At 52.4% G+C, this 25383-nt stretch overlaps 1 protein-coding gene across 5 annotated transcripts in view; it reads left to right on the forward strand.

Moving 5' to 3' along the window:
- The first annotated feature begins 984 nt into the window (after positions 1–984).
- WDTC1 (WD and tetratricopeptide repeats 1) overlaps positions 985–25383 on the forward strand; it is a 28551-nt gene continuing 4152 nt past the window's right edge. Inside the window, exons 1-16 of one of the 5 annotated variants that reach the window (XM_058819669.1) lie at positions 985–1100; positions 6899–7037; positions 9298–9381; positions 10357–10403; positions 11532–11643; positions 12058–12245; positions 12624–12806; positions 13072–13166; positions 14267–14382; positions 15439–15514; positions 16107–16203; positions 17500–17673; positions 20929–21164; positions 21538–21706; positions 22077–22269; positions 22379–25277. In XM_058819669.1, coding sequence (XP_058675652.1) covers positions 6930–7037; positions 9298–9381; positions 10357–10403; positions 11532–11643; positions 12058–12245; positions 12624–12806; positions 13072–13166; positions 14267–14382; positions 15439–15514; positions 16107–16203; positions 17500–17673; positions 20929–21164; positions 21538–21706; positions 22077–22269; positions 22379–22576 — 2076 coding nt within the window. In that variant the 5' untranslated portion in view covers positions 985–1100; positions 6899–6929 and the 3' untranslated portion in view covers positions 22577–25277. Of the gene's footprint in view, positions 1109–2154; positions 2325–6779; positions 7038–9297; positions 9382–10356; positions 10404–11531; positions 11644–12057; positions 12246–12623; positions 12807–13071; positions 13167–14266; positions 14383–15438; positions 15515–16106; positions 16204–17499; positions 17674–20928; positions 21165–21537; positions 21707–22076; positions 22270–22378; positions 25278–25383 lie in introns of those variants that run through there. The other 4 variants (XM_058819670.1, XR_009275676.1, XM_058819668.1 and 1 more) reach the window with 4 other exon arrangements.

The raw sequence follows: 25383 nt of genomic DNA on the forward strand, positions 1-25383 counted from the left end.
CAGGTGTCTGCAGGACAAAGCACTTTACAGGGTAAGATCCGTGTCTGTGAAACTGCATCTTCACCCTGGGACATCCTAACTGTGGCACAGGGTGTGAAATTGAACTTTGTGTGCGTGTTGTGGGGGTTTTACACTGAATTCCCTTTTTTCTTCTGTGTAGGCTGAGGATAGAAAAGGAGGCAGGAAAGTCGCCAGCAAACTGGTGACTTTTAAAATTATTGTTGAAATAATTTAAAATAATTTTAAATTATTATTAATTTTAAAATACATTATTGAAATTCCTTTTAAAATTAATAATAATAATTAAAAATACCTTTTGTATGACTTAAATTTCAACACTGTGAAAAGGGAAGGCTCTCAGGCAGGTTTATTCCCTGCTCCCTGCACCTTTCCTCAGAACAGCCGCAGCCCTGTTCCACGAAGATCCTCTCCAGGTGTGGCTCTCCTGCAGGAGCTGCGCTGCTGGGAGAACAGCTTGTTTGCATTGCCCAGCTTTCACACTGCACCAGCAAACTCCAGCTCTGACAGGACAGCCAGGACCAGCAAGTCCTGCTTGGCCCCAGCCTGGCGCTCCTGTCACCAGCCTGAGAGAAAATCCAGCTCCCATGGCCCAGTTTCCTCTGCACCAGCAAGGAAAACTTCCATGTCAAGGGCATCTGAATTTTCTGCGTCGAGCTTTGGGTCCCCATGGAGATGGCATCTGGGGAAAGAAGATAAAACCCTTTTGTGAGGATGGATCCCGGTTATTATTTGTTTAATTAGAATCTGGACTGATGCAGAGGCAACAATTAACAATTACCTTCTGTGGAGGGCTTTGACAGCAGCTGAATAGGTTAATGACTTGCAGGATGGAGACAAATCACTGCAGCTGTCATTCATGAGGCTGGAGGTGCGAGGAGGAGTCCCCGGGCCCGAGGTCTCTGATTTAAGGGGCTTTTCCTCCTTCTTTTGGAATAACCAAGCAGGAATTTTCCTCCGCCGTGCAGCTGGGATTATCCGGGAGCCAGGGAATTAAGTTCCAAATGAAAATTTAAACTATTCATTACGCTTTATTAGCAGGCTGCAGGAACGCTTAATTGTGGAAATAAATTATAGGAGAGGTGAGTGGGTAAGTTTTGCTTTCTTTCACGCACCTCCCCGTTTTGGGAGGGTTCATTAGGAGGATTGGGACTGGGCTGGCTTGTCCTCAGCGTCCCCAGGGCGGGTGGGAAGGATTTTGCACACACTGCCACCCCCTGGCTCTTTGCGCTTTATTTTATACAGAGTTTTATTTTCCGAGCAGCGCCGGGCTCGGTGCTCGGAGATCCCAAAGGGCCCGGGGGTCCTGGGGTGTCCCTGCAGAACCAGGGGGTTCGGCTCCTCTGCCCGGAGCAAGGGCTGCAGGACTGGGTGGGGACAAGAGGAGCCTCAGCGTGACCCAGCTGCAGCTTTCCAGCACCTGAAGGAGCCAACAAGGGCTGCCTCAAGGAAAACGGATTATTTAAAGGGGTCCGGAGAGGCAGGACAAGGAGGAATAGCCTTAAAGCTGGTGGGGTGTAAATTTAGATGGGATTTTGGGAATGAAATGAGTGTGGGCAGGCACAGGGTGCTCAGAGCAGCTGTGGCTGCCCCTGGGTCCCTAGCAGTGCCCAGGGCCAGGCTGGACAGGGCTGGGAGCAGCCTGGGACAGTGGGAGGCGTCCCTGCCATGGCAGGAGTGGGACAGGGACATTTCCAGGGACAGGAACGGGACCCTGAGCCCCCTCTTCTGCAGGCTGGACAAACTGAGTGACCTCAGCTCATGCCTTCCTGGCTTCCCCTGCAGGCCCTCCACCGTCCTGGCCGCTGTGGAGCGGTCCGAGCTCAGGTTTGGGGCTGTAATCCCCAGGTCTGGGGCAGGGGAGCGGGCGGCCATCATTTCCCTTTAACTACATCTCCCAGCAGTCCCTTCGCGCCTCCATGCTCCCGCCCCCTCAGCGCCGATTGGTGGATCTCTCCTGGTCAGTTTCCTCCCTTCCCATTGGCTCCTCGAGCTGTCAGTCCCGGCGCGGCGGCGGGCAGGAAGGGGCGGCATTCACGAACGGGATTTACGCCATTTGCGCGGGGCGGGGCGCGGCGGCGCGCGGGGGGGGCGGTTGCGCAGTTGGCGTGGCGCATGCGCAGCGCGCGGCGGCGGCGGGGGGCGCAGCGCAGCCCCGGACAGCTGGCGGGGGTACCGAGGGCCGGGGGCGGCGGGCACGGCCGGGGCCCCGCCGCGGCCCCTGCGCTGCGTCCCGCTCTGCCCCGCATGGATGGAGCCTCGCAGCCTCCGGTGCCCGCTGCGCTCGCGCCCGGCAGGCCTGACAGGTAACGGGCCCCCGCGGGCCGGACGGGCCCCGCCGCCCTGACAGAGCCCCCCACCCCCGAGCCCTTCCGTGCCCGCCGCCCCCCGGTGCCCCCTTCCCTTCCCTGGCAGCTGCGCCCCGTGCCCGCTTCGCTCGCAGCTACATCTGCCGGGCCCCTTGTCGGTCCGCCGGCCCCGGTGCCCGCTCCCTGGCAGCTCTGCCCCCGGTGCCCCCGTTCCTTGGCAGCTCTGCCCCCGTGCCCCCCGTTCCTCCCCAGTGAAACACACCTCTTGCCCCTTCCCTGTCAGCCGTGCCCCCTTCCCTGTCAGCTGCCTGCCCTGCAGGCCCCAACCCCTTCCCTGACAGCTGCATCCCCACGAGCCCCCTTGCCTCTCCGCCGTCCCCCTTGCCTCCCTTTCCTGACATTTCCCCTACCCCTGTCTTTCCCATCGGTTCCCCCCAGCCCAGGCTCTGTCCGGTGTCCCTTCCCCCCCAGGAGTCTGACTGCCTTTAGGGATCTCTCCCTTATCCATCCTCCCACCCCAGCCCCTCACTCCCATTTCCCCGGCCCTGTTCCTGCTGGTGCCACCCCTGCCAGGTACAGCTCCTGCTTTCTGCCTCCTTTCCCCTTCCCACCCCAGCACTGCCCTGTCCTCACGCTCCTCTCCCCTCTCCTGGCTGTGACCCTGCCCTGCTCCCTCCTCTGCTCCCCGTCCCTTGTCCAGAGCCGTTCCCTGCCCTGCTGGGTGTGCTGCAGCCGCTTTCCTTGGACAGGGGGTCAGCCTCTCCTCCTGGAGCTGCTGGCCCGTGTGGATCTTGGTGCTGGGGGTTCTCTGTTCCCTTCCTTTTTCTGTGGGTGTGTCAGCTGGGGGTCAGGGAGGCAGGATTGCAGTGGGAGGGCTGAGCTGTGAGCACCGAGTGCCCCGAGCGTGTCAGAGTTCCCCTGTGCTGCCCCTGCCAGGGCTCCCCTCTCACCCCTTCTCCTGCTGCCCGCTCCAGCCGTCTGTCCTGGGGAGCTCCTGACAGCTCCTTCAGCTGAGAAAAACCTTCTTTTAACAAGGTGTTTGCTGCTAACCAGGGCATTCCTTCTTGGTTCTTCAGGTTTCCGTAAAAAAAAAAAAAAATGCTGTCTACACTTTATCTATTTTAATTTGGTCTGTGACCTCTTGGAAAGTCAAGAGGGCAGGGAAATAAGTTGTGAGGATAAAGAAGCCTCTCAGAGTGGGCTCTGGGTGGTGTTTGGAGGGGTGAAATAATTTATAGGTACTGAAGGGAAGGGTCTGGGTGAAAGAATGTACAGGTGCTGAAGGGCAGGGTCTATGGAATCCTCCCTTGGGATGAGCGGTGTATCCAGAGGCTCGTGGTGTGCAGTGCTGCTTTTTTCCAGTGACCTTGAGTGTGGAGCCTGAGACGCTTGGGCACATGCAGGCAGTCAGGAACGGGGTTGCTTGTTAGGAAGTGCTGGTGTTGGGAGTCGTGCTGCTCTGGGGAGCTCCGTGGGGCGGATGGAGCTTTCCCAAAGGGTGCTGGTGCCGAGGCTGGGGCTCTGCCCCCCTGTGCAGAGCCCGTCACTGTGTTGCTGTGGGTGGGAGGTGCTCAGGTGGCTCCGTGAGAGGGAAATGCAGTCCAGCCAAGGAGCACTCCCCCAAATCCAGGCCATGTTGGGAGCGTTTGATGTTAAATTGATGGAATTATTTGCGTTATCCGGGTGGAGGTTTTGTTTCCAGGCTCGGCGTGAGTGTCCCTGTCCATGCCCTGGAGTACCCTTTGGAAGTGTACTTTCCCAGGAGCTTAAGGGTCTTTTCAGTGGCTGTCAGTGTCAACAGAGCCTGCCCGGTTTGGAGCCCATGGCAATGTGTGCCTTGTTAATTTTTGACTGTGGTTTAGTCTTGCGAAAGCCCCGCTTGTGCCCTGCAGTGCTGTGTGGCCACAGAGGGCAGGGAAAGCGCAGAGCTGCAGGTGGGAGTCCTGCTCTCTCTGTGTGCTCAGGGAGCAGTGGGAGCACAGGCTGGCACTGCACCCCAGGTTTTCAGTCCTGTCCGGGCTGTTCCAGGTTGGAGCAGTGAGGGATGAGGGAGAGCTGTCCCTGAAGGGCGATAGAGAAACCTTGGTGCCCCGGTGCCATGCAAGGGGTAACCCCAGAGAGGCCACGGGCCATGGGATGGGGTGGTTGGAAGGGACTCAGGGGTGGTTTTGTTGCAGGGCAGCAGCTCCTCCACAGCCCAGCTTGTTCCAGGGCTGGCCTGGAGCACAGAGCCGGGGCTGGGGTTGTCTCTGCCTGGTGGCAGCAGATCTGTCCTGAAGCGTCCCTCACTGGGACTCCGTCCCTCATGCCACCAGGGGCTGCTTGTGCCGGGTTAGTTAAAAGCTGCAAGAATGGGTTAGAGCAGAATTTGCACGGTGGTTTTGCCTAAAGAGGAACATTCTTTACCAATTTCCATGGTGGAAGCTTCCAAGGAGTTTCCAATTCCTTTAGTGGTGACAAAGACAGACTCTTTGGAGGGACTTTGTGTTTGGAGGCCTTTGTGTCTAAGAAATTGGGAGGCAGAGTTGATTTTTGTCTATCTTTATTACGTGTATTGTGCATGAGATCTAAAAGTCTTGGGAGATTTTGTTTTATTCCAGGGTCAGTTTGAAACTGGAGGCTGGATCTGCCTGTACAGTGGTGGGGTCAATAGTCTTTAGTGTTAAGAACACTTAATATTTGTTTTATTTGTTTATTATTTATTTATTTAATATTTGGAGGAGGTCACTGTCATCTCCATGGGGACTGGGAGTCTGGGGCTGTGATCAGTTGTGGCTAATGCTCAGAATGTGATCTGGAATGAGAATTTCGGCTTCTTACTCCTTTGTCTGTGATTCCATGGTAATTTAAAGGTTGCCAGAGCCTTTGTAGTTGGGGAATACCCGTTGAGCACCAAAAAATAGCAAAGGGAAAGGAGGAAAGGCTCTTGGAGCCTTCTTGGCCAAGCAAAGGCACAGAATCTGGGAGACCTCTGAGCCTTTTGCAGCATCCAGTTGCCAAATGAAGCACTTTCCTGGAAAGAGAGACACCTGGGGCTCCTGCGTTCCTGTTGGACTGGGTTTATCCAAGCCTGTTACTCAAGGTCTGATTTCTTGGGTGATTTTCCTCGTCTGTATTTTTCAAGAAGTAAAGTTAGGATGTCCCACAAGGTAGAAAATGCTGCACAGAGGAGTCTCTGTTGAAAACCAGAGTTTCTAACAGTCTGTTAAGGAGTGGTGGCTTTGGGGGGCTTGGCTGTTCCTTCTCTCTGGGTATGCAGAGGGGTTATGGGGTATTAATGGTTTTGCAGTGACTTACTTAGCTCCAGATTGGCCTCCTGGTGTGGGTTATTTATGGCTGTATATGGGAGATGTGGATCTTTCCATGCTCATGCATTTTCCCACGTGTGTCCTTGAGGTTGTTTGGTGCTGTTGGAAGAGAAAGGAGCTGATTAGAAATTAGCCATAACTAGAGGTGGGAAATGTGACAGAAACACTCCCAAGAGAGCAGTGGGGAGGTGACAGCCTGCCTGGCACTGGCATGGTGGGGCCCTAAGAGCCAAATCCAGCTGCTCTCAAAGAGGGAGACAAGAAATCCCACTGGGTGGGACAGGAGGGAGCCCTCCTGTGGCAGCAGAGAACCAGATGAGGGTTGCCAGGACTCCTGTTTGTTGCAGTGTTTCTGTGAAATGCTCTGGTTTCAATGAATCAGCATTTCCTCATTTAGAAGAGGAAAATTTTGGCTTGTTCTGCTTGGAAATGTTTTTAAACTAGAAGGTTACATGGGACAAAATGGGTGTTTGAAATTTCATTTTTATTCTTTTTGTTATGTTAAAGAGAACTGTAGAAATGTCTGAATGGGCCAGGCTGTGGGGTGGAAACTGGGGGAATTGCAGCATTTCTCTGATCTGACTGATCCTTTGCTAGGCAGCCTGTCCGGCTCAGGGTTGGGACCATCACTCTGCAATTTGAATATTTTTTTAGCAGAAGTAGCCAATTCCATGGGGTTTCCGTTATTTAGGTTACTACATTAAACTCCATTAAGAGTGTGCAAAACTCTTAATTTCTCCTGGAAATTCAATTTTAACTGGTCACCTCTTTTCTCTTGCTGAGGTAATTAGGTGTTCAGTTGTGACCTCATGTTGTGATTTCCAAGGAATGTTTACGCCCTTTTGGATATTTTGGGGGTGTTCTGCTGATAATCCAATGTAGTAGATGAGAGAGAAGATGTGGCCAAAAGCATCAATGCTGTGTTTATTCACAGTATAACCTTTTTAGAGTTTAGGAAACATGAGTGGTCATGGAATGGTGGGAGGGAAGCCTGGGACAGGAGACTGCTCTGCTGGGACAGAAACATGGATTTTCCAGGCTGATACAGTCCTGGAATTCTGCTCATCCTGAATTTCTCCACAAACCAGGAACAGCCTTGAGTCAGACGTTCATTCTTCCATTTTTCTTCCCTGGGTTTCTTCAGGAGCCTCTATTCCCGGTTTCCCAGCCCTATTCCCACTTTCCCAGCTGTCAGCCCCTGTGTTTCTGGAGCTGGGCAGCATGTGAGTGCCTAACGCGCGGTGTCCCCGCCGTGTCCTGCAGGTAACTGAGCACCCTCAGCGTGGATCCTGGCATGCTTGGATGCACAGCAGCTCTTCCCACTGCTTCTCTTGGTCTGCCCCACTGCAAGAAGATGGCAAAAGCCAACATCACCAGAGACCTCATCCACAGGCAGATCAAGGTAGGTGTGAGCCTTGGAGGAAACTCGTGGTGCTGCCTCTGCTTGGGCACCAGATCTGTTGCTTACATATTGATAAGCCCTGTAAGGAGCTTAGGAGAACAAACACACAGGACCTGTCACTGTCCTTAATGGAGAGCTGGGATGAAGTCTGGCATGGCAGGAGCACAGTTCCTCTCCCTGGGCTGGTTTGCCATCAGCAGCTCTGTTCCTTCTGAGTTGAAGAGAGAAATGGAGCTGCTTGTGTTTGGGCACCACAAAGGCCCTTAGCCAGCTTCCCTCTCTGCTTTCTGTGTTCTCCCCGTGTGATCTTGCCATCAGAGGTATTTCTGACTGTAGTAAAGCTAATGATCTCTGTCACGGCCTCTCTGTCTCCTTTTCTTTAGAGAGTGCTGTGTTGCTTCCTTTGTGTAGGGAAAAAAAAACTTGTGCAGTGGTGGGATCAGTCATCTGATGGCTGCTTTGGTGGAATATCAACGTGAAAGGACTGGCTGCAGCAGACACAATAGGCAATTATTGCTGGGACTCAGAGGCCTGAAATCATTTGCAGCTTTGCTGATAATCAGCATTCAGGAAAGGGATCTGTGAGTGGCCAGAATAAGGAACTGGGAGCTCGAGTGCTCACTTTGCAGTTTGGTACCAAACTCAGTTATTAAGCTTGTAATTCAATCCATGTGCAGAGATTTGTTTTGCTGCCCTAACAAGGAAGGGCTGGTTCTGTGGTTTGAGCCCTAGCCTGGGACTGTCTCAGTCTGTCTGCTCTGTCAGACTTTGACTGTGACCTTGGGAAGATTGCTAAGTCAGGCAGTTCCTTGTAGGAAAAGCAGTATCCTACCCCAGAGCCCTCACAAAGCCACTGGGGCTGCAGCAACACAAAATTACACCTGCAGCACCTTGCATGGGCCTTGCAGTGCTGCAGGAATGCTCTCCACAAAAGTACATCAAGGGGTTTGAAGTCTGTCATGGAAGCTCCTACAAAAAGCCTGGTTTGTTTTGCCTCCAATCCTTTTATGTCTGTCTCCATTCTGTCTTCAAATAGCTTTTGGTGTGTGGAGTTCATTACTGAACATTGGTCTGGGAAGGGAATTCAGCACTTCTGTGTGTGCTCTGGGACTGCTGATGGGCTCTGAGCACCACCAGGGTGGTGTTTTGGGCACCACCAGGGTGATTTTGACATTGGGGTTCCCATCTCTAAATGCTGGTGACAAAGGATTAAGTTGACAAGTGTGGCATGGAGTGAGACCACACTGGGTCAAGTCCTAGGGAAGAATCTCCATTTAGATGCTCCATCCAAAATCTGACTGGCCTTCTCTCTTCTTCATTGCTGCCTCTGCAGTTGGCCTTCTTTCATCAGAGCCATCTGCTGATGCATCTGTGAGCCCTGTGAGATCACAGGGGAAACAACTGTCCTGCTTTCCTTCACCTTCATTTGTACTGACGCAGTTCTGTGGCAGCTGTTCCCATCCCTCTGGAACAGGCTGTGCACTGCAGCTCTGCTCCTGCCTGAGGAACAGCCCATCCCTGAGGGCAGCTGGCCAATTCCACTCCAGCTCCTCACCCCGTGCTGCTGCTGCTGCCTTGGGACGGGCTCTGCAGCGGCACAGCTCTCGTGGGCAGCTCAGCATGGAGCTCCTGCTGAAATCCTTGCCAAGGGGCAGTAGCAGCCACTCCCAAGTTCTTCCCTATCTTCTACTTCAGGCCCCAGGTAGAGTCAGCTCACTCTGCCTCTGAGTTGCCTTCCCAGAGCTGGTTTTGGCTCCTCAGCTGGAGCCTGGCACTGACTTACACAGCATTTTAAATCAGTTCAGGGGCAAGGATTAAGATTTGCCCACCTGGACGTGTTCAGAGGAGGGGAAGGCTGGAGAGGGACTTGTCACAAGGATGTGTAGTGATGGGACAGGGGGGAATGGCCTTGGGCTGAAGGAGGACAGGGTTAGATGGGATATTGGGAACAAATTCTTTCCTGTGAGGGTGATGAGGCCCTGGCACAGGGTGCCCAGAGCAGCTGTGGCTGCCCCTGGATCCCTGGCAGTGCCCAAGGCCAGGCTGGACAGGGCTGGAGCAGCCTGGGACGGTGGGAGGTTTGAGCTCCCTTCCCACCCAAACCATTCTGGGATTCTGTGACTCCCTACTACAGTCCAGGACCTGTGGACCCCCCAAAACCTGGTGTGGTTTTTAAAGCGGAAGGATGTTGTCTGAAAGGGCAGGAGGAGTGTTTGTGTGCCGTGCTCAGTGTGCTCATGCTCCCTTTCTGCCCCTGCAGGAGAGGGGAGCGCTGGGCTTCGAGCGCCACTACCACGTCACCGACCCCTTCATCCGCCGCCTGGGGCTGGAGGCTGAGCTGCAGGTGGGTGTGCAGGGGGAAACCAGCTCCTGGGGGCACCTTGCTGCAGGAGGGCGTGAACTGCTCTGGTTTATCGGGTCCCTCAAACTGCATCAGAGCCAGGAGCAGCTCAGAGAGAGCTTGCGTGAGCTTTCTGCACTGCCTGCTGCACCTGGAGGAGAACCTTTAACAAGGTGGGCACCACCTCAGCTCAGCACTGATGCCTGAAGAAGACAATTGTCAGCTGTTCAATGTGCTCAGCTCTAATGGAATAGGTTGTAGCGCACTCTGACATACCTTAGAAAATGTTAAGATTATACAGAATATTCTGAGTTGGAAGGGACCCACAGGGATCATTGAAATTTTAAGTGAACAGCCCCATCTGGGGGTCAGACCCTCAACACCCTGCTCCATCCAACTGAGGCAACCTCTAACACATCAATTATCTTGGTTTGGGGGAGAAAAGGGTTATTTTGTCCCCCTTTTGAATCACATCTCCCACATAAATGGTGCTCAGCACTCCCCCACTTCTTGGTGCGGTCGTTGGTTAATGTGGATGAAGATGGATGATGTAGTCACCCAGCAGCAAGGTGCTTCTAACAGAGCTATCAAAAGTGCATTTTCCCTGTGTTCCCAGAGTGCCTGTACATGTAATTTGTCAGCCTAGCCAAGGGCTTTGGAAGCAAAGTCACCTTTCCGTGTGTGCAGCCTGATTTCAGCTGTAGCCTCTGAGACTAAACTGCCATTTTATTCAACACTACCTTTTTCTATTTGTTTCATTTTGCCTTTTCTACCTCAACTGCTCTAGCATGTCTGTCTTTTCTGGAGGTGCTTATCCACCAAGTGTTTGGAGTTCTTTGCAGGGCTGGAATAAAAAAAACCTGCTTTTATTGGAAGAAGTTATTTGTGAGGAGCTCAGTGTGTCCTTGTCTCAGGACAGCTCTGTTTGATACATCTGAAGTTTGACTAATGCCATCTTCCCTTGCCTCCTTCCCTCAGGGTCACTCTGGGTGTGTCAACTGTCTGGAATGGAATGAAAAAGGAGAGTAAGTATGTGGCTTCATTTGGGGAATCAGCAAAGCCATAACCCCAGGTTTTCCCAAGAGTAGGATGTAGGTCATGTTATCATAAGCAGCTGCTTCCCATTTCTAGTAAAGTGGAGCTCAAGCTCAAATTCTGAGCTGTAGTAGAGCTCACGCTTCAAAAGAAGCTTTATTTTGTTAAATATATCTGGATATTATTAGAAATGCCCCTTTAGTGAGTTCAGAAGGGAAATGGTCAGACTAAGAAGTGGCGATTGAAGGCTGCTTCTCTTCTCTTAAGTGGTATTATGGATTATAATGGATCTTTAGGATTTGCCCAGCTGGTGGTGACATTTCTCCCCCCCCCTCACCACGCTGTTCAAAGCTGCTGCTGGGAGACAGATATCCAAGGGAAGGAGGTGGAGAATCCACCCCTCTGCAATTTTAGAGGGGCACTAAAGAGCAACTTTCAGTAACCAAGTGGAATGAAGAGTTTCTGTGTGAGAAATGAGTGGATTGGAGGAAGAGTGGGTGTTTCTGCACATGCCTCTTACAATGTCCAAAGTCTGCCCTCCGATACTCTTCAGAATTATTTGCCAGTGAAAATTTCATGTGCTTGAAAGAGAATGGCTGAGTTTAAAAGAGCTGAGAGTTGCAGATGTCAGATTCCTTTGGTCCAGTTGGATGGACAAGGCCAAGAGCACCTTGCAATGCCTTTAAAAGCAGCTTGTGGTTCACCCCTTGAGCCCTGGGGCTGCCTGGGCACCTCTGGAGCCTGGGAGTGGATGCCTTGGCTGGGCTTCAGAGGTGGTGTGGAGCAGTTAACACAGCCAGGTAGTGGGGAGGTGGAGACCCTGCATTTTGCTGTTGACCAAATACTCCTGTTCTCCCATCACAGTGTGGGCGAGATCCTTAGTCAGCTGTGCTTTCTGTGGAATTGCTTTTTGTCTGCTTTAGCTCCTAGACCTGGCTGGAGGGATGGGTGCACGGTGAGCAGCAAGAACAGAGAGCTGAGGGAAGAGAGGAAATGGGCTGGTTAGGGCTGAATTAACTTAATGGATGTCTGTGGTCAAACAGCTCCGCACAAACAGACCTGGGCACGGTGTGGAGCAGAAGAATTCATGGTGCATATTTGTCTCCTGTTCCTTTCAGCTTGTTGGCCTCTGGCTCTGATGACCAGCATACCATTGTGTGGGATCCTCTGCACCACAAGAAACTCCTTTCTATGCACACAGGACACACTGCAAACATCTTTTCTGTCAAGGTATGTGCTCAGAAGGAATGAGCAGCTAACAGAAACAGCAATCTGAGCAGTAAAATAATAAATCCTTGCTAGGAAACATTTTCCTGCAAACAGTTTCCCCCCCAAAAGTTAAATATTTCTAATTATGGGGAAAAGGATTAAATCTAATGTTGAAGTTAGTTTATGAAGATCCCAGGCTTATTCTCTCAGTGAATTGGAAGGAAATTGGTTGTGGCAAACTGGGATGTGTGGTAAAGACACTCTCAGTCCTGCTGTAGCTGGTGACTCTTGAGTGCGCATGCTGCCCTGTGTAATAGGGAATCCCATGGGTTAGCCCAGGTTCCTGGAGCAGAGTTCCTGCCCTGTGGGTGCCAGGGTGTCCCTGTGAGCAGCCCCAGTGCTGTGCAGGCTCAGTGTCCAATCCCTCTGCCGCAGTTCCTGCCGCACTCGGGGGATCGGATCCTCATCACGGGAGCTGCAGATTCCAAGGTGCACGTCCATGACCTGACTGTCAAGGAGACCGTGCACATGTTTGGAGATCACACCAACAGAGTGAAGCGCATTGCCACGGCGCCCATGTGGCCAAACACCTTCTGGAGTGCAGCAGAAGATGGCTTAATCAGGTACAGAATTCCAGTTGGTTTGGTGTTGGGAACCATCACAATGTGTGCTGTGCACAGACCTGAAGAGAGGCTCTGTACTGGACAGCTTAAGCTCATCTCTCCTAAAACTGGAAAGATTTATCTTGTAGAGTCATAAATACTTTCCTCAGCTCCTCCATTTTCCTCACTACTGGAAAGGGAGGCCAGGAAAGGAACAGGTCATGGCTTGGGAATTTAATTTGGAGCTTGAATAAATCTGTGCGCATTGTAGATCTGCTTTTAATGATTATCCTGGTACCAAGGCCTAGTGAATGCTGTCCCAGCTCAGGACATTGCACGAGTCTCTTCTGCTGCTTCTGTTAGCCCGTGTGTGTCTGCCTCACTGCCACCCCTTTGCAGGCAGTACGACCTGCGGGAGAACAGCAAACGCTCCGAGGTCCTGATAGACCTGACTGAGTACTGTGGGCAGCTGGTGGAGGCCAAGTGCCTGACAGTGAACCCCCAGGACAACAATTACCTGGCCGTGGGGGCCAGCGGGCCCTTTGTGCGGCTCTACGACATCCGCATGATCCACAACCACAGGTAACAGCACCTGGCCCTGGGGCTGGCATCTGGTGGGAGGAGGGACCTGCAGGGATCCAGCACTCTCCTCTTTCTGGGAAGTTTCGCTCTGTTTTTTCTGTCACCCAAAGCCTTTTGGCTGAGTGCACCAGGGAGGTGTGAGGCTGGTGACCCCATGGCTGTGTGGGCAGCTGTGTCCTCGTGGGTGGGCAAGAAAAGGCAGTGCAGACGGGGCTTGCAGCAGCTGAGTGCTGTGGTTCCCATGAGGCTGTTGCTCTGTCTGCAGGAAAAGCATGAAGCAGAGCCCCTCAGCTGGCGTGCACACGTTCTGTGACCGGCAGAAGCCCCTCCCGGACGGGGCGGCTCAGTACTACGTGGCAGGTATGGGTCTGGCTCCAGGGGTCACCTGGGGGCTTCACTGTGCAGACACAGAGTCACCCATCACACACAAACCCCTTCCCAGGGCACCTCTTCCGTGGGATATCCCGTGGAATTGCAGGTTATTCCACTGGGGAGGTGCGCCAGCCTTGCTGCTTTTTGTCCAGCATAAATGTGTTTTTGTCGCTCCTGCTGGAAAGTGAAGGATTGGGTATAACCTGGGCTCTATAGGCTTTCCTGGAACTGGTCCCAGTTCAAAATCTTTTTGGCACAGAAGTGACTTGTCCTCATCCTGCAGATAAAGAATCAGTGATGCAGTATCTAGATGACATTTTTCTCTAGTGCTCATTATTTACTATGTTTTACCCCAAAATGTTTGGGTTTTTGTTTGGGTTTTTTTTTTGGTTTTTTTTTTTTTTTTACAATATCTCAGACCAGCATGTTCAACAGACCAGTTCTGACAGTCCTGCTCCTGATGGTTCCCACTAGAGGATTCCTCAGGTCCCCTGAATTGGTCATGCACAACACATCTGCTGTCTGAAGAACAGAACCTGTGTGTGAGCTGAATATTTAGGAGCTTTGGTTTCCTTGTGCTGAGGGCTTTATTAAGGAAACCTAATTAGGGGGTTGAGGATGGAGGCATTTGCAGATGGCTGCAAATCACAAAAGCCAAATCCTAGAGAATCCCCAAAACTGAGATTTGCTGGGTTCTCGAGGCTCATTATTAGCAAGGCAGTTATGTGGGGTGGCTGTGCAAAACTGGAATAATTGAATCACAGAATGGTTTGGGTTGGAAGGGACCTTAAAACACACCTTGTTCCACCCTATACCATGGGCAGGGACACCTTCCACTAGACCAGGTTGCTCCAAGCCCCATCCAGCCAGGCCCTGGACACTTGCAGAGATGGGGCATCAATACCCAGGTGAAAAGGCACCTGTGCATGTTCTGGTTCCTGGTGGAAGGATCCCATAAACATCGGGAAATGGAAGATCCTGTAGGTGCTTGTGCTCCATGGCTTTGCTCTTTAAAAGGGAGCAGCTGGGCTAGGACAGAGAGAACATTGAGAGTTAAACCAATAACTCTGGACTTGTCCTCTCCCCAGGGCACCTCCCAGTGAAGCTCCCAGACTACAACAACAGGCTGAGGGTCCTGGTGGCCACGTACGTCACCTTCAGCCCCGATGGCACCGAGCTGCTGGTCAACATGGGGGGGGAGCAGGTAAGGAGGCAGAAAGGCTTCACCCTGGGTCACTGGACATTGCTGTGTGCTGTTGCAAACAGGTACAGCAACTTCTCTGTGGGTAATGTGATGGATTTTAAACTGCTCTCTGATTAATTCAGACTAAATGCTTGGGATTAGGGATATATTTGTTACGCTGTCACTGATCAAAGTTAAACCACGTTCTGTTGTGGTTTTCTAATTCACATTTCACTCTCCGGAAGAGGGGAAAGAAAATAAACAAAACCAGTTCTGAAACTGACCTTTGTTGACCTAGAAAGGATTTCATAACTCATTCTTGAAACATCAAACTGCTTCTGTAATAGAATGTAGTGAATAAGAACTTGGAGAAGCAAAGGCCTTCACCTGGAATATTGATTGCTTTAATTTTAAGCTCTGGGTGTTATTCACGGATCTTTTGTAAAGCCTATCAATGGAATGAGAAAATCCTCCTGACAGCATTAATCAGCGTGGATTAAGCAGGACCTTTGCTTGTGGGCAGGTTGCACTGTGCTTGTCCCCTCCAGCTCTTTCTCACACTTGCTGCCTTTAGGAGAGGGTGAGCTGTGGGTCTGGCCTGGGCTGTCCATTCCTGTCCCAGTACAGCTGTAAATTAGTATTTCACAGAGCTGCCCTGGCAGTTTCTTGGGAAATACTGGTTTCATCTTAGAAAGACTTTTCCTTGGTGTCTCACCTCTTTTCTGTCAATAGGTGTTTGGTTTCTTCATTATCATGGTGTTAATTGAAATACCTTAGTTGCTTAATTGAAATATGAAGCTTTCTGAGCAGGTTGGTCAGTGGTCAGGTCATCTTTTAAACTCTGCAGGTGTGAGTAAGATCAGGTTCCTGTTTCTCAGTGTTGTTCTCTGGACTGGGACACACCCCAGTTACTGCTGCCATCCCTTGTGTGTCCCTCTATAAAAACAATTCCCAGTGAGAAAATTGGAAATAGCAAACACAAACAGGGAACTGGGTACCTACTGAGCCCTCTTTTATTTCTGACTTGAGCATCTCTGTTTTGCAGACTTGTCTCATGCTCTTTTTTCCTTTCCTCAGGTCTATTTGTTTGATCTGACATACAAACAGCGACCATACACTTTTCTCCTCCCAAAGAAGTGCCACACTTCAGGGGGTAAGTGTGATGCTGTCACAAAGGGAGCGAGCAGCACAGGGGAGTTCTGTAGTGCACAAATTCATTTTCAGGGTGCAGGAGGAGAATGAAGCAGGGTGTGCGTGCTGCTGGGCTGCTTCTGCAGTGCAGTGCATACCCTGGTGGCAAAGTCCTTCTGCAATGGGACAAAACATGAGGGCAGAAGTGACCTGTGGAGAGGGGGATGTGTGAATTGGGAGTGCCTAAAGCTGTGCTCCAGGATTAAGCAGACTGTTGAGTGGTTGAGGTCCTGGTATCCTCCCAGACCATTCCAGGATTCCATGATACTCTAACCATGGCCTGAAATCAGTCTAAGGTAATTCCCTTAGCACTTAATTCTGTGTGTGTGTGGTTTTCTGATCTAGAATCTTATTGCAAAGGACACTGCAGAGATTTGTAAATAAAGAGGACAAATGAAATCCAGGTGGCTGGAGCAGGTGGAATCATGGAAATTTAGTTTCTGCTCTGAATGGGGCTGTCATGCTGGGTTGGTCCTGCTGTAAAATAAACCCTGAGTTTGTATAATCTACACTGATACTTAGCATGGTTGTATATGTCTTTTTCTAACCCTCAGAAGTGCAGAATGGCAAAACCTCAACCAATGGAGTGTCCAATGGGATCCATCTCCACAGCAACGGCTTCCGCCTGGCCGAGGGCAGGGCACACGTGAGGTGAGGGCACAGCTGCCCCTCCTGGGGGGCTCCATGGCCTTGTCCTGTGCCTCTCACAGGGCGAGGGGCTGCCACAGAGGTGTCAACTGCACACCTGCTCCTGGATTGCCAGGTGGCCTCTGTCCTAGGGGCTGTGTTGGCCTCTCGTGCCTGGGCTGTGAACAGGAGTCAGACCAGGCAAGAGCATCCTGGGAGGATTTTTTCCTCTTATGATGAGTTAAGGTGGACAAACCTAAGAAATTATTTTCCAGGCCTGCAAGCACAGTGTCCTGAGTGGTGGTTGCTTCCTGGCCTGCAGGATCTGTGTGTTGATAGTGGCAGAGGCTGGCAGGTGAAGGAACCTTGCTTCTTCCCTCTGCCGTTTTTTGGGCACTTGCATGCTGCAAACTGAACTGAGGCAGCCAGAATTGTTCTGTAGCAACACTGGAACACTACTGCCATTCCTAGCATGGGAGCCAGGACTGGATGGAGCCTCTTCTATTGCTCTTGCTGATTTCTTTCCTTAAAATGCATTTGGGGTGAAGGAGCAGCAGCACATCTTGGTGGCTGTTTTTCTTCCAGCTGATGAGACTTGGTTCAAAGTCAAGACACTTATTTCATACCATATATGGGTAGTCTGGGTTCCTCCAGAGTCACTTTGGGGACTGTTTCAGCTCCTCTCCTCTAGATGGCCCCTCCACCGCGGCAGCAGGAACAGGGCTGGAATTTTGGGTGGTGGAGCATGGGCCTGGTGAGCTCAGATGCTTCTGCATGTGCATTGTTGTGCATTGCTAAAAGAGCACTGGAAACGTTGTTTATGCAGTCGAAACAAAGACCTATTGGTGAAGTCTGATGCTTAAAATATCCACTGCTCAATTTGGAGTGTGTCTCTGTAGATGAAGAAAAATGGGAAACGGTCAAATGATGGTCACAGTGATGTAGTGAGACTGCCAGAGGGTGGGGGGGCTGTTACAGGGTGCCCAGAGAAGCTCTGGCTGCCCTGGCAGTGCCCAAGGCCAGGTTGGACAGGGCTTGGAGCACCCTGGGGTAGTGGAAGGTGTCCGTGCCCATAACAGGGGGTGGAGCTGGATGGGCTTTAAATTCTCTTGCTACCCAGATTATTCTGGGATTCTGTGATCAACACCAAACTTTCCTCTTAAACTCCAGTTCTTCATGTCCAGAATCCCTTCTGCCTTTTCCTGAACCTTTTGTTAGGAACTTTAGCAAGCATTAGCTAAGCTGGAGCTAAGCACTGCAGACTGTGACCTGGAGTGAAGGATGTACAACTCACCTGTGCCGCTCCCTTGTTCCCTGCAGCCCCCAGGTGGAGTTGCCCCCGTACCTGGAGAGGATCAAGCAGCAAGCCAACGAGGCCTTTGCGTGCCAGCTGTGGACACAGGCCATCCAGCTGTACAGCAAGGCTGTGCAGAAGGCCCCCAACAACGCCATGCTCTACGGGAACAGAGCCGCTGCCTACATGAAGCGCAAGTGGTAAGGGGCAGTGCCACTGCCGGGGACTGCAGGGACACCTGGTCAGGGCCCTGCTGTCCCTCTGCGGGTTGGGGATATCAGGCTGAAACACAGCTGGGCACCTCTGGCACCAAGGGGTGGCAAATCAGTCTGTGCTGGACAGATTCTGGGGAGGCACAGCTGGGAAGCAGCCCATTGTGTCACCTACTGATGTGCTGGGTGAAACCCTGCTCCTTTCCTGTTGAAAAAGAGACCCAGAATCCACATCTGATTCACAGCACTCTGGATGTCTCCGAGGGTGTCTGTGTTTCTTTGGGTGGTTCTGATTTGCATTAAAGAAGGGCTCTTAAATCTGCTGTCAACACATGATGTAATGGTGACTGTGCTTTGTAACATCCCATGACAGGAGGTTGTTTTAGGGCTGCTGGGGTGGCTTTGCTGCTGCTTTATCCAAGTGCCTCACGCTGCAGACACCCAGACCTGGTGGTTCCTGTGTTACCCCAGTTAACCCACACTCCTTGGACTGGAAACAAACCCTTGGGAGGGCTCTGGGGAGGTGGCAGATCCTTGCAGTCTGCAGAGGATTCTGCCCTGCTGGTTGCAAAACACCCTGTCAGCCTCTGCAGTAGGTAATGTCTGCTCTGACCAGTGGCCAGGGCTGCATCTGCAAGATACAGCTGAGTTATTTTAGTGCCTGTCCCCTTGAGCAGAGTAAGACTGAGTACCATGACTTGCCATTAACATATTTAAAATAGCTGTGGTCCTTCATCTCCATTTGCTTTGTGAGGATATCCTTCTCCTCTCCCTGCTGAAATCCCCAGTGTGAATTCTCCTCTCTCCTTGCCAAGATAAAGAGCAGCCAGCAGTTGTTGTGACTGTTGGTAACTGGCCTACTGGCTGTTTTGCAATAGCAGAGATTTGGGAGCTGCCTCAAAAAGACCTCAGTGTTCAGAAGGAGAAGAACAATAGGTTGGGATTAAGGGATGGAACACAGAAGCTGAGTGCTGATCTCATGAATGACATTTTTCTTATAGGAATCGTTTTTCCCGAAGGGTGTTGGCACATCTGAACCTTTCAGTGTGTCAGCTACTGCTCTGCCACAGTTTGGGGTAGCAGGAGGATGTGGAAAACACACACAGTGGGTTTCTGTGGCATGCAGGGGGTAGGATTTAAATGGCACTGAGGTGATACCTTCCAGGTGCAGAAAAGGGGCACTTTCCTGCTAGGAGCAGTTTGGGGAGTGTGGGGAAGGTGGCTGGGATGGCACTGAGCAGGGGGAGAGGCAGACAGTGACCCAGGCTGAACCACCACATCTCTCTGAGGTGTTCTTGATGTCTGGAGCAGGAACAGGTACAGGCCATCCTCAGAACCCTGCAGGTTCTGCTTTGGCCTCATTCTCTGAATAATACAGCAAGAGAAAAGGAAGGTCTGTAATTTCCTAACCTCCCCTTGTTCATCTCCCTTAAGATGCTGCTCATATTTTCCAACACTTCTAAGGCTGTCCTTTGAAATTTTGCTCCTAAAAGCCAACTGCATCCCCCTCTGGATTGCTTTCAGCAGTCCACGTTGGCAGTTCTGAGCTGATTTCTGGTTTTGCACAAGCTGAGTCAATCCTGTAACAAAGGGAGAAGGCAGAGCCTGCTTTACATCCCACCAGGTCCATTCTCACTCCAGTCTGTTGGGCTGCCAGCGCTGGTAGTTGAGCTTGAAGGATGTTTGAGGGTGGCTCAAGCACCTCAGCTGAAAAGCCCAGTCAGGTGTGCAAGTGTGTGACACCTGTCATCCTAACAGGTAGCTTGCATTCCCTCTTTCTCTGAGTAAAAATGGCCCATTGCTGTGTGTCCTGAGTTAACCCTGGCAGCCCTGCAGAGCCCTGTTCCTGCTGCACATCTCATGGGCAGAGCTGGGCCGAAGGGAGCTGCAGGGTGCATGGTTTGCAAAACATGCAAAGATTTGGAGCTGCCCTTCATAAGGCCAGACACTGAGACACCTCTTCCCTGTTCACCCGTGCATGAGGAGGAGATCCTTACTGTGAGGGTGACAGAGCACTGGGACAGGCTGCCCACAGAGGGTGTGGAGGCTCCTTCACTGGAGATACTCAAAAACTGTCCACAGTCCTGAGGAATGTGCTGTAGGGAGCCCTGATTGTGCAGGGAAGGTGTCCTGCATGACCTCCAGTGGTCCCTTCCAGCCTGAGCCTTCCTGTGCTTCCCTGACAGAGCTTTCATGTGATCTCAAATTGTTGCTCTGTGAATTATCCTCTCCTTGGGAGTGTTTTGGACCTTGGTGGGTGCAGTGCACAGAACCCTGGAATGGTTTGGGTTGGAAGGGCCCTTAAAGCCCAAGTCATTCCATTCCCTGCCATGGGCAGGGGCACCTTCCACTGTCCCAGGCTGCTCCAAGCACTGTCCAGCCTGGCCTTGGACACTTCCAGGGATGGGGCAGTCACAGTGGGGCATGTAGGTTACTATGAAACATTATCATTATTATTACTATTATTAGCCATCAAATGGAGCCGTGGCACTCTGTCCAGGCAGCTTTAGGCAGGTGTGCGAGCAGTTGAGGTCAGTGCTGGCACCCTAGGTGTGTCTGCCCTGCCAGCCTGAGCTGGGCACCACGCAGGGCTCAACCAGTCCCTGCTGCTGCAGAGCACAGGTAGACAGCCTCATTGCCAGCCCCATTGCCCCAGCCCTGAGCTCAGGCTGTGAACAGGACACAAAAACCCACAACAGTCCATCTGCTCTAACAATCACTTCTAAAACGCCACTGATTTTTCCTGTAAAGATAGAAAAGGCTCTGCTTGAGACGTTTGTCCCTTTGTGTGTGAGGTCCTGCCGGGGCTGGGCCGAGCTGTGCCGTGTGTCCACACAGGGGCACGATTGAGCTGTGACAGGGAGCCCGCCTGGCACGGGAGGGCTCTGCTGCCTGGCCAGAGGGCTGCTGCATCCTCCATCTTCAAAGGACTTCCCGAAATGTGCTGCAGCAGGGAGCTCTGCTCTCGGATTTAAAATGGCAGGTCAGGGCTGGCGGGGCAGCCTGGTGTGGTCACATCCCAGAGCTGCCTGTGGGCGTCTGCCGAGCCCTTGGAGAGGCTGGGCTGGGTCAGGTGGTGCCCCCGAGCCACAGCAAATGCTGTGAGCGAGCTCCTGGGGTGTGGGATTGTGTGCAGAGCTGGAAACAACAAGCTGTGGAGGGAAACGAGGGCTGGGAAACAGCAGTGGAAAATGTTTGCTGTTGCCGCCTGGGCTGGCTAATGCAGCGCTCTGCTTTCCTCAGGGATGGGGACCATTACGATGCTCTGAGGGACTGCTTGAAGGCCATATCCCTAAATCCTTGCCACCTGAAGGCCCATTTCCGCCTGGCCCGCTGCCTCTTTGAGCTCAAGTACGTGGCAGAAGCACTGGAGTGTCTGGATGACTTTAAAGGGAAGTTTCCAGAACAAGCACACAGCAGTGCCTGCGATGCACTAGACAGGGACATCAATGCTGCCCTCTTCTCCAAGAGTGATAACGGTGAGTGCTGCTGCTCCTGGGCTTCTCCAAGGTTACACTGCAATCTAATGAGCACACAAGGACTTGCCTCCTTAAACTGCCCCTCTGAAGTAAAGCTCCAACTTCTGAGAGAGATTGATTGTTGCTGTGCACAAAAACTGGCCTGAGCCTGTTCTTTCCTTGCGCCTGGTCCTGGCTTGCTCTTGAGTGAGAGTGTGATAAAAGGAGTCTGATGTAGCCAGGAGATAATCTGGAAGGAAGGAAGCTCATGCTCTGAGCCCTGCTTCCTGCTGGAATCGTCCTTAACCCTTCTCTGAGGCTGCTGGGCTCTCCTGGGCTGTGCTTTGCTCAGAAGTCCCGCAGTGGTGCTGAGGGAAACGTGTTGTCCTTGCAGCTGAGGACAAGAAGGGGGGAGGCCCCATCCGGCTGCGCGCCACGGGCCGCAAGGACTCCATCTCTGAGGACGAGATGGTGCTGAGGGAGCGCAGCTACGACTACAAATTCCGGTACTGCGGCCACTGCAACACCACCACGGACATCAAGGAGGCCAATTTCTTTGGCAGGTATGCAGGGGTGCAGGACAGGGGAGAGCAGCAGCAGGGTGATCTGTTCCGTGGAAGTAGCCCCATGTTACTGTTCATAAAATGACATGGGGACAGGGTTGTATGAGCTGACAGGAGCCCTCCTCCCACGCTGCTGCATGAGGAGCTGATGAGGAGCAGATCCACAGAGTTCTGTTGGGCTAGCCATTCAGAAATCCGTTTGGGATTGAAAACAGGGCTCCTGGGGATGCAGGGAACCAGCATGGGGAGCTTTATCTGGATGGGCAAGCGTGAGGGGTGTCAGCCTGCTGATGATAGAAGCTGTGTGGAATTGTCAGCCTGCTGGAGCCTGGCTCTGGAGGGTGACCCAGGTTCTGCTCCTCTGCCCTAGCAACGCCCAGTACATCGTCAGTGGCTCGGATGATGGCTCCTTCTTCATCTGGGAGAAGGAAACCACCAACCTGGTGCGTGTGCTGCAGGGGGACGAGTCCATTGTGAACTGCCTCCAGCCTCATCCCAGCTACTGCTTCCTGGCCACCAGCGGCATCGACCCGGTCGTGCGGCTCTGGAACCCCAGGCCGGAGGTAAGAGCCGCCCTCGTTGTTGGATGCTCTTTCCTGCTGTGTTCCCCACTGGGATCTCCCTTGCAGCAGCCCCTCCTTGGTGCTGAGTGCTGTCCCCTGTGTCCTGCAGAGCGAGACCCTCAACGGGCGCGTGGTGGTGGACATGGAAGGTGCTTCCCAGGCCAACCAGCGGCGCATGAACGCGGACCCGCTGGAGGTGATGCTGCTCAACATGGGCTACAGGATCACGGGACTGACCAGCGCTGGGGCTGCAGGCTCAGACGACGAAGACAGCTCAGAGGGGCAGGTCCAGTGCCGGCCCAGCTAAAACAGAACTGCCTCTCCTTCCTCTAAATGTTTGGCTGAAAGGGAACCGAGTTTCCTTGGTCCTGAACTTTCTCTGGTGAATGACTGCACTGTTTCGCACTATGCACAGGGTAGGACAAGCTGGCAGGGGCAGGAGCGGCCGTCTCTACACCATCACCTCCTCCTCCTCCTCCTCTTCCATGGCAGTGCAGTCCGGGGTTTGCCTTTAGTGGAATTTAGTCCCAACAGGGGTCTTTGAGTTGTCTGTGAGCAGTGTAACTGGTGATTATTTTTCCAGAGCTGCTGTATGATCTGGTACAGGGGCTGTTGCCTGCATTGCAGGGGGGATGTTAAATTCCTGAATAAAATACAAACCTAGGGCAGGGGTTATGGAATGAATTTGCTGCAGTGATTTTGAAAGCTTGACTGTGCTACCAGCCTGTCTAGAGGCCCCTGGTTTATGGCTGTTGGCCATGAAACACCTGTTTTGTCCCATAACATCTTTCTTCTGGCTTCCATCTCAGACACGTCAGCAGATGTAGCTGTGCTGTGTTGAGGGCTGGAGGTTGCCTGGTTTGTGCCCCTGTTGTAGCTGAGGGATCAGTGAAGGCACTGGGTGTGTGCAGCTCCACGGGGCAGAACGAGCTTGCCCAGTTCTGATAATGTCTCCTGTGGTCCCCGAGCCCATGCAGGGAGGTGACAGCAATGGGCACAGGCTGCATCAGAGGCCCAGGACTTGTGTAGCTAAAGCTGCTGAGGAGAAGGGCAGGTGACAGCACGTCTCCATTGCCCAGGGTGTGTAGCTGTGTTTGCTTTCTCCTCTCCATGTCACCTGTGCAGGAGCTGAGGCTGTTGTCACTGTGTGAATGATACAGCTACAGTCCGGAGCTGTCAGAAGCAGCATTTTTGTGCAGCCAGCTGCTCTGTCTTGGCCAAGGTGGGCCTTCCCTGCCTCTTTGTGGTGTAACATCAGATGGATTCGTGGTCCTCTCAGGAACCCTCCTTCCTGTCCCCGCTCCCCAGGCCCTGGCTGGCTGCACAGCCAGGAGCACACCTGGAAACACAGCACTGTACTTCCATTCCTCCCCCTCCTGTGACACACAGCCCTGATTTCTCCCCTTGCAGTTGCCAAACACTAAATACCCCACAGATCTTACACAGCTGTGCTGCAACCACCTCTGGAGGTTGTTTTTTCTAGGACTATCAACTAAGACCAAAGAGCCCCTGGAGATCTGAACCGCTCTGCGCTGTCTCGTGTCTCTTCCTGCCGAAGGTCTGAACACGTTAGCCTGGGTCCCAGGGGTGTGAGGTGTGTGTCTGGGAGCGTGTGCGCATGTGTGTGTGCTGTTCTTCCATGTGCTGCGATCCCTGGTCTTCCTGTTGCTGCAGTGGAAAGATGAGAGGCCTCCCCTTCCTGCCCTGCCGCCTCTGGCTGCCAGGCACCGCTGAGCGCAGCTGCGCGGGGCCGCCTGCGCCAGGCTCTGCCTTCCAGAACAGTCCTGGAGCTGAGGAGCCACGGAGGGAGCTGGCAGCACCTCTCTGAGGACGCTGCTCCTGCAGAGGCAGGGCTGCGGGTGCCCTCGGACACTGTCCTGCTCTGGCCCGGGGTGAAGGTCCCTGGTGCAGGGGAGCAGCTCCCTGCTCTGCCAGCTCAGGGACGGGACCAGCAGAGCTCACCTGGCCAGGTGTGCCTGAGCCCCTGGGGCAGGCGGTGTCCCTGAGCCCCCGGGCAGGTTTGTTGGCTGGTTTTCACGCAGTACCTGTGACTGTTGAGTTCACCTGGCTGGGGCCGTGGCCAGGTGCACCCCCGGCCTTTGCTGCTCTTCCAAACCCAGAGGCAGCAGAAGATTCTCCTCACTTGGGTGGCTTTCTGACGTGGTCTGCCCTTTCCTTTTTTTGCTTAAGGCTTCCTACTAGACGTATCCTCTTCTTTTTTTTTTTTTTCCCTTTCCCTCTTCTCCTCCCACTCAAACTTTTTTTCAGCTTTCAGTAGACAACGTCTGTAGACTTTGATTTTTAAACTGAGAGACTGAGATGGAAAGCTCTGAAGAGAACAGACCTCTCCCTCCCCATTCACCTTTTGCTGTGGCAGCTATTTTTTTGGTTTTTTTACCGTTGTGAGACAGTGCAGCTCTTTTACCTGCCAGTTGCAGTGTGAAAGCAACCAGATTCCCTGCCTCTGCAGTGGGTTGCTGTTTTTAATGGCTGCTTTGGTTAAAAAAAAAGAAGATTAATAATAATAGGAGAGAAGGGGAGAGAAAAATCTCTCTGCCTCTAGCCCCTTTTCCCCTTGCTGTGGGCAGATTACCTGCTTGTCGCTTGTTAACAAGGAATTTGTATTTATTGGTGAAGGAAAAAAAAAACATGCTGGGGAAGTCAGGAGAAGATGTTGCTTTATTGACCTCTGCTGTTTACTTCAACCCCCTCTTTGGGAAAGCTTCTTCCTGCTCTTTCTGGTTAACTCTTTCTAGCCTGGGATATGCAGGGATGCCTCCTTTATTTTTGTATTCTAGCAATGGGCTCTCCGTTAGGAGACTCTAGGATTCTCTTAGTGTTGCAGTGACCATTGCTTCTTGCTTTTTTGAGTACTAAAGACGATCATCTCGTAAACTTTGCCCCTGCAGTTGTAGAGGTAACACACGAGCCTTACTGCCCTCATTAGAAGGAGCAGAAAACTTGTTTCTCTGGTCCCTGGAAGAGAAAGGGTTAAGCGATTAAACAATTCTTTGTTCTAGTTCTTTCTCGGTGTGGTTTTGTTCGGGGGATCCTTGTGGTTTTGTTGTACCTCTCTGCTCTGTGAGGGTGGCCTGGGTGGGCCAGGTGCCGTCA

Source organism: Ammospiza caudacuta, chromosome 25 (genome assembly GCF_027887145.1).
Source record: "Ammospiza caudacuta isolate bAmmCau1 chromosome 25, bAmmCau1.pri, whole genome shotgun sequence".
Lineage (NCBI taxonomy): Eukaryota > Metazoa > Chordata > Aves > Passeriformes > Passerellidae > Ammospiza > Ammospiza caudacuta.